This window comes from Hyla sarda, chromosome 9 (genome assembly GCF_029499605.1).
Source record: "Hyla sarda isolate aHylSar1 chromosome 9, aHylSar1.hap1, whole genome shotgun sequence".
In the NCBI taxonomy this organism is placed as follows: domain Eukaryota; kingdom Metazoa; phylum Chordata; class Amphibia; order Anura; family Hylidae; genus Hyla; species Hyla sarda.
The window spans coordinates 88,202,315-88,211,292 of record NC_079197.1 but is presented as its reverse complement, the minus strand read 5'-3'; the positions used below and the strand labels follow the sequence as shown (position 1 = coordinate 88,211,292).

General features: G+C 41.5%; 1 protein-coding gene across 1 annotated transcript in view; it reads right to left on the bottom strand.

The window, feature by feature from the left end:
• Positions 1 to 552: 552 nt before the first annotated feature.
• The window catches only part of TMEM255A (transmembrane protein 255A), a 54,523-nt gene continuing 46,097 nt past the window's right edge, over positions 553 to 8,978 (bottom strand). The window contains exons 8-9 of the mRNA XM_056537951.1: positions 7,456 to 7,599; positions 553 to 1,434 (exon numbers count right to left, since the gene is read on the bottom strand). Coding sequence (XP_056393926.1) covers positions 1,273 to 1,434; positions 7,456 to 7,599 — 306 coding nt within the window. The 3' untranslated portion in view covers positions 553 to 1,272. The remainder of the gene's footprint in view (positions 1,435 to 7,455; positions 7,600 to 8,978) is intronic.

Below are 8,978 nucleotides of genomic sequence, written 5' to 3'. Positions count from 1 at the left end.
TAACCTAAAAATACCACAAACGGGTGAAAAGATGTCAAAAGAAAAAAAAAAGGCATTTCATACTTCCTTATCGACTCCAAGCTAGCATCTGGTTGCAGAATTGTTGGCCCAAAAAAAACACCATACAGAGAGTATGGCATTTTTGGGGAAATTTTATTTTTCCAAAAAGCCACGTGGAGTGCTTGAGTTTAAGGGGTTTTCTGTAATTTTTTGATGGCCTTCCTCTTTACTTCCAACCAGACACACTGCCATACACTGGATAGTGGCTGTACCTGTTATTGTGAATGAGAAGAGCTGCAATACCAGGTTCACCTACTATTAAAGGTACAGGAAGCTGGAAGTGAAGAGGCCGCAGCACTTGCATAAGCAGAACGGCCAGTTCATTGTGCTAATCTGCAGTGGTGCAAAGGAATTGGAAAAAAACAGATCCTGGAAAATCCCTTTAAAATAAATGAGACTACGTACAGTTGATTTTACACTGATCTGCACACAAGTACAACACTCATTTTAGCTGTAGTGAAACCTACAAAAGGATATCACTGCTTACCACAGTACTTTTGCACATCAGACTTTATTTTATGTTACATAGTGATATTGTCACAAACTTATAATACAATTAAGAGGCACCAATGTTGCATGATAAAATTAGATCCTCCCAGCTACTTCTCAATCGGTTGCAATGACAGAATCCCAGGATTTTGATGTAAACAGTATCTCCTCTATGTTCATTACATAAGTTGGGAGTTCACAAATAAACACTCACACCTTCTCATCTATACATTGTAAATATGCATTGATATCTCCACAGTGTCTTTTCCTTTTGCTGGTGCTTTGACTAAAAAGAAGGAAGCATTAGCCAAGCACAAGATGTGCCCGTGAGGTTGCCCAGGCAGTACTTTTTCACACAGTGGGCATGGAAAACCTGTGAATCACTACACATAAGAACATAAAGTATACACGTGCATGACAACTGAAGCACAAAGGCTAGTGCGGCAACTAAATCAATGCGCCGATAGTTTTTTGTTTTTTTCCCCCCATTTTAGCACATCCTTGTAAAGCAGACAAATGTCCATTTTCCATTTGGCAGAAGTTAAAAAGTCTGTGTTGCAACTGGGGCATCTTGCACTCTTATGTACATTTATAATTTACACAATTGTCCATTCCACACAGATGTCTTAAATGTATTCCGTAAATATATAAAACTTCATATTATTTGGCAGGCTTTTGGCCTATTTTTTTGTAGGAAGAGAGGGAGATCTGTGCTAACAAGGATCATGGTGTGTAAGGTGGAGGCTTTTCATCTGGTGGAAAATAAGGTGGAGAGTAGCGAGGTGGTGCAGTGGATGGCCACATGAAACTGGGACCAGACTGTGAGGTTGAGTTTGGATCATCTGATAAGCCAGAGGGTGTAGAAGCTGGAAAGACAGTGGAATGCTGTGGAACAAATACATGCATTAAAAGAACTAGGAATTAGAGGTTTTGTTTCATTATTAAAGCATACATATAGTGGATAATACAGGGAACATAGACAAACCTTTACAGTACTTCAGTAAAGCTATTCCCTTAAAAGCACAACCGTTTGTAATGCAAACCTCTGTTTTCTGCTAAATTAACTAACAGTACAGCGTCCTGGAACTAAGGACACAATAAAAAATGTAAGTTGCTGTCATTGTTTGTCACATTACAGGTATATTCAAGCTATAGGGCAGTCCTGGTCACTATTTATTCAAGCCTAATAGTTAAAGGGGTTATTGAGGATTAAAAAAAAACAGCTGCTTTCTTCCAAAAACAGGGCCACACCTGTCCTCAGGTTTTATGTGGTATTGCAGCTCTGCTCCTTCACTTCAGTGGAACTGAGCAACAATACCACACACAAACTGGGGGCAAGGGTGTTGGTTGTGCAATATCATTTTTGGGGGGTTGGCCACAGGTCCTCTTTCATTTCTATAGGAGTTACCAAAAAAAGCCAAGCAACAGACCTCCATTTTGGAGACCCACATCTATCATAAAAAAAAAAAAAAAATCGGGTATTGCCAGAATAATACTGACCCACTGAATAAAATAAATATACATTGATATTCCCAAAAAAGCTAATGAAAAAATATTTTTTTAAGTAAAAAATATAAGTAAATAAATATATCAAAAATCAACTCGAAATACCTAATTCTCGATGCTGAGAGGGGGAAAAAACCTTATAAAACATAACTTTTAATATAGTACTCTAAAATGCACCACACCTTGTGATAAAGAATAAGTGCCCAAATTACAAAGCAACACAGAAAGCAGTTACCACATGTTATGTGGATTTACAATCAAAGAGAAGAATAACTATTGCCAAATGTCACCCAATGCGTTTCTGCCACTACGTGGCTTCCTCAGGGGAAATGTATACAATATGCAATAGATAGTAATACTGCTATATAACAAAATATCAATAGAGTATAAAACAAACGGTGTAGTTTGATTCATAGGGAAACACCCAATACACAGTGTATATCCCTTAATTACTTTAGCTCAACCAATAGGGAAACACCCGATACATAGTGTATATCCCTATTGCCATGGTGTGGCTATCATAACAGGAGGTAAAATCATCCTTCAGGGCAACAGTTGAAACTGACACCCTATTAACGAGTATTGACGTTGAGGCATTGTACTCATCCATACCGCATGAGATAGGACTAAGAGCGGTAGCCTACTTTTTGGCATTCAGGGGTAATCAGTTTAGAGCACATAACGACCTTATTCTCGAACTGTTGCACTTTGTACTTACACACAATTATTTTTTGTTCAATGGCAATTTTTTCCACCAGCTCAGAGGGACCGCTATGGGGAGCCCTTGTGCCCCCAGCTATGCGAAACTCACTCTGGGCTGGTGGGAGGCCACCCAAGTTTTTGTTGAGTCTCGGGAACAATTCAGTGAGCGAGCCCTTTTATGGGCTCGTTTCATTGATGATATATTCATACTGTGGCAGGGTACTGTGGAACAGTTTGAGGAGTTTTTAAAATCTCTCAACATCAACTCTATAGGCCTACTCTTTACATATGAGTGTAATTCATCGTTCTTACCGTTTCTTGACATTTTGATTCAAAAAAACAGTGACGGGAGTCTCCGGACGACTGTATACAGAAAATTGACTGCTACAAATTCACTCCTGAGGTGGGAGAGCTGCCACCCGGGACCCCTAAAAAGGGGTATCCCGAGGGGGCAGTATCTCCGCCTCAGGAGGAATTGTTCAGAAAGGGGAGACTTTGTTCGGGAGGCACAGGACCTGAGGAGGCGATTTACAAATAGAGGTTACCCACAGTATGCCTTACGATCAGCTTACCAATATGCTTTACAAACTCCCAGAGATTCACTCTTTACACCAAAAAATCGTGACACCATGACACCCACTATGTGAATAATAGCAACATTTGATAATGGAGCATCACAAATGCGCGAGATCTTGAAAAAATATTGGGGGATTCTCCAGATGGACCCGGATTTGAGAGATGTCATCCCAGAATTCCCCCAAATCACCTTTAGAAGGGGTCGAAACATAGGAGATATGGTGACTCATAGCCATCTCACTCCTGTGGCATCGGGTCATGTGACATGGCTTGATAGAATCCCCAAACCTACAGGAAATCATCCGTGTGGACATTGTAAAGCCTGCCCTTATATATTAAAAACTAAAAACTTCAGATGTGAAGTCACAAGAAAACAATACATCATTAGAGACTTCATAAATTGCAGTACTAAAGGCATCATTTACATGGCAGTGTGTCCCTGTTCTAAAAAATACATAGGCAAGACCTTCCGAGAATTCAAGAAACGTATTCTTGAGCATATGGGGGATGTTAGACATGATCGTGATACTTCCCTGGCCCGTCACATGAACCAATGCCACAGGGATTGTCAATATAACATCCAATTTTTTGGACTTGAAAAAGTAAAACCACCTTTAAGAGGAGGAAACTTTGATCAGATGTTGCTACGTAAAGAGTGTAGATGGATTTATGAACTGGGAACTATGGCCCCAGAAGGCCTGAACGACCAACTCAGTTATGCATGTTTCCTATAAATACTGCTCCCCCCCCCCAATTGGTGATTATGGCTAGGTAGTTAGAGGAGGCCTTAGTGAGCCTCTTGAGTTAGCATCACCAAGATAGAATTATCTAGGGATATTGGCTAGGCCAAGTAGGAGGTACGAGAGCGGGACCGTCCTTATAAGGGCGTCAATTCTGCCTAGGGATAGGGGCTACAGTTAGAACAGGGCCAGATCAGGTTCCTCAGGGCCACATCAACTACCCCAACACCATTTACTAGGGCATCCCCCCCCCAACAAAAAATAGGGGGTGGGAGAGCTTTCTATTTAAGGAAACCACTAGTTTCTTTATATAACCTGGTCCTTTCAGATTTATTGTTACATAGTGAAAATGGTCATCCTCCTTGGGTCCTGACCCTCTGTTAGCATTTCTTTTTAGATCTCCTCCAAATTGAGCATTTCTTTTACACACTATATATATTATATATATATGGTTGTATATATGTAGAGTGTGGGGCAAGTATATATCCTTAATGAGAACGAGTGGGTTTAGCGTAACTTACCTTGAGGGACCCAGTACCTGTCTCACTAAGAAAAGGGTATCTCATGCTGCACCCCCGTTTTTATGGATTTCTTCCCCCCTCTCCTCATAAACCTTTTTATCATATGCATAATAATCATTACCTAATTAATTGCTCTAATCCTCTGTTGTGCATATTAACACTTAGCAAGGCTCTTTTAACTATATCTTCATTTATAAACAAGCGAATTGCCCTTTAAATACACACTGCTTCCGTTACTACGGACGCCGCTGTCAGATTCAGCAACGCCCTCTGTAGTCGTCAGAGAGGGCGTTGCGTAATGACGCGGCGCCGGCCGGAAACAGGATATGACGACAGACGCCGGCATGGTCTCAGTGAGCGCTAAGCAGCCGTCAGAGACAGACGGCTCCCCGCCAACGCGGGTTTAGCGCGCTCATCTGAGAACCATAAACCGGACGTGTGGCTACAGGAGTGTGAGTATGATAGCTGGTGCGATGCGCACTGTTTGTATTGCAGGTACTAGCATCTCCCATATTGATTGGGACCCTGTATCTTTATTATAGGTATCCGGGCAAACACTTGGAAACTGTGAATATGTGTCTTTTCTCTAGGTATTTATATTGATACTATAAATGGCCAGTAACTATGGAATTCGGATGGCACATTGAAACCTTTTTCTATGTTTATGTTTTACTTACAGGTTGCCCTGAAGGATGATTTTACCTCCTGTTATGATAGCCACACCATGGCAATAGGGATATACACTATGTATCGGGTGTTTCCCTATTGGTTGAGCTAAAGTAATTAAGGGATATACACTGTGTATCGGGTGTTTCCCTATGAATCAAACTACACCGTTTGTTTTATACTCTATTGATATTTTGTTATATAGCAGTATTACTATCTATTGCATATTGTATACATTTCCCCTGAGGAAGCCACATAGTGGCAGAAACGCGTTGGGTGACATTTGGCAATAGTTATTCTTCTCTTTGATTGTAAATCCACATAACATGTGGTAACTGCTTTCTGTGTTGCTTTGTAATTTGGGCACTTATTCTTTTTCACAAGGTGTGGTGCATTTTAGAGTACTATATTAAAAGTTATGTTTTATAAGGTTTTTTCCCCCTCTCAGCATCGAGAATTAGGTATTTCGAGTAGATTTTTGATATATTTATACCGGGAATTTTGGGCCCCTGCAGGCTCATATACATGCAAGTATTGCAAATTTTTCCTATAAGTAAATAAATATATTATATATATACTGCTAGAACATGAGTAAAAATAAAAAAAAAGTGATACTTTTAGATAAGAGGTTGGGGCAGGACCTGCCCGGTCATCTAATAAATTGCGACCAGTGATTAACAGAATGGGTAGGTCCTGATCCCACCTTTCATCTCGGAAGCACGGAGAAAAGACAAGCAGTGGGTGACTGGAAAAAGTTGCAATGGGAGCTGAGGGAGACTGGGGTAGGTAAATATTACTTTTCCTTTGTTTTTACCTAAGCTAAGCTAACCTAAGCTAAGCTCCAGAATAATATACATTTTTACTGTAATACCCTTTTTAATTTTACCCATGAGTGTTCGATCTTTCTCTTTGTTCTAGTATGCTAAAGAAAGCTTGCTTTTTCACATCAGTGTTTTTTTTTTAAACATTCAACGCATTCAGAAAGCTTTTAGATCCTTTTACTTTTTTCACATTTTGTTATGTCATGTTTTCCCCCTTCATTCTGCACTCAATGCCCATAATGACAAAGTAAAAAGAGTGTGAGAAATCTTTGCTAATTTATTGAAATTCATTGACATTCAGACCCTTTGTTAGGACAAATAACTGAAGGCTGCCCATTTCTCTTGATCGTCTGGATTGGAGTCACCTGTCATAAATTCAGCTGATTGGATATGATTTGGAAAGACACAGCTCTGTCTATATAAGGACTCACAGCTGACAATGCATATCAGAGGAAAAACCAAGCGATAAAGAATAAAAAACTACCCTTAGAGCTCAGAGACAGGACTGTGTGGAGGCACTGACCTGGAGGGAGGTATGGAAATAATTTCTGCTTCACTGTAAGTTCTCAGTGGCCTTTCATAATTCTTAAATGGAAGAGGTAGGGAACAACCAGGACTCTTCCTTGCCATCCCACCAAATTGAGTAATCAGGGAGAAAGGTGCCTTGCTAAAAGGGTTGACCAAGAACTCAATGGTCACTTCGGCTGAGCTCCAAAGATCCCTTGTGCAGATGGGAGAAACTCCCAGAAGGTCAACCATCACTGCAGCACTCTTCCTGGGCCTTATAGCAGAGTGTCCAGAAAGAAGCCTTTACCAAGTAAAACTGTAGCAGATGTGGGAGGTAGGAATCCCGGCACGGGTCTCCTAAACCTTCCCGTGGGTGACGACTTCGGCGCTGCAGCGCTACACGGGTGGGGTAAAAATAGCAATCGGAGAGGGTGCAGAGGATGGTGATAGCTTTTTATCACTGCCAACAGTTCTTCAGCTAAGTACGGAGTAAAGGGTCTGAATACTTATGTAACTGCAGGATTTTCAGTTTTTCCTTTTCAATAAGTTAACAAAGTTTTTTTTTAACATTCTGCTTTTACTTTGTCATTATGGGGTTTTGAGTACAGAATGATGTAGAATACTAGATTTTTTTTTTTTTAAGCACAAACAAAAATGTGATAGGGTCTGAAAACTTTCAAAATGCGCTGTATCTTTGCTGTATACCTGCTCCACTTCTAGCACAACAAGGATCATTAAGGACAACAGAACACAAGAAATAAATGGACATTAGAAATCCACTTGTGTGATTCTCAAAATATCAGCTTCAATCTTCCTGCAAATAAATAAAACTCTCAATATCATCGGGTCCATATGATCATTTCATACCTGTAAGTCATAGGCAGTGTAAGGTGGCAGGTGTGGAGTGCTGTGATAGTAGGTATTATATGACGGCACTGGTGGTCTTGTGTTGTAACGCACAGTAGGACGAGGGGTCTCTACGATACAACTAATGGCAGGAATAGTAGGATTCTGTAGACAAACATAGAATATGTAAAAAATATTGGAGTATTAGATATAGAGAAATCTCGGGGAAAAAAAAAGCAGCACACCAAATAAGATGTCGGGGAGCAGCCTCTATAAGGATCTAGGTGAGGGATCCCAAACTTTACACAGCATACATAGGACAGCAACACTCCAAGGTAGTGAAAAAAAACCTGGTCTTTAGTCACAAATGTGCTGGCGACGTTTCAGGTGGCTCACCCAGCTATTCTCAATAAGTGAATGATACAAAGTGCAGAGTATTTACAGCCACGCAGGACTAACAAGATAATGAATCAATTACACACATATAGTTCTAAAAACATGATCAAGTACCGTATTTTTCGCCATATAGGACGCTCCGGCATATAAGACGCACCAAATTTTAAAGGAGGAAAATCTAGAATACAATGTAAAGTATAGGACAGTGATCTTCAACCAGCGGACCTCCAGATGTTGCAAAACTACATCTACCAGCATGCCCAGACAGCTGTTGGCTGTCCGGGCATGCCGGGAGTTGTAGTTTTGCAACATCTGGAGGTCCGCAGGTTGAAGACCACTGGTATAGGAGGTAATACTCACGTGTCCCTGCCGCTCCGGACCCGTCTCCGCTAGTCACCGCTGCCCTGGATGTCGCCCTCCATTGCTGTCGCCGCGTTCCTGGGGTGTCCCAGTCGCTCCGGAACATCTCTTCTGCCCGGTATCCTCGCTGTCCGTCGCCGCCATCACGTCGCTCCTATTGGATAACGGGACGGCGTGCGCGACGACGTGATGACGATGAGGGTGAGTGCTAGCCATGCAGGGGATCCCGGCACGGAGCAGACACTGAGGAGGCAGGTAAGGTCCCTCCCGGTGCAGCCGGGTTAGTGTCACTTTCCCTTCAGACACGGTGTTCAGCTTTGATCGCCACATCTGAAGGGTAAATACAGGGCGAATCACTGATGTCCTGTATTAGCCGCGGGTCCCGGCCGTTGACGGCCGCAGGGACCACCGCCATAGGACAGGGTTTTAATGTGTATTCGCCGTATAAAAAGCACCAACTTTTCCCCCCCAGTTTTGGGGAAGAAAAAGTGCGTCTTATACGGCAAAAAATACAGTACATATTAAAGTGCAGATATCCAGTGTACATAAAGTGCAAACCGTGTTATAGCTTCTCAGCATATTTATCATAAGTATATCAGGGTATACAATCAGATATATTACATAAAGTGAACATGTGCATATAATAGCGCAGTGATTAGAAGGGGCAGGGACAGAGGCACTCACCTGATAGCAGTAAATATACATTCATGAATCAATGTTGTAACATGCTGAAGGCATCAGCTGATACAAACAGGAAGTGATGTCAGTGCTCATCGCAGCAGTAAGTC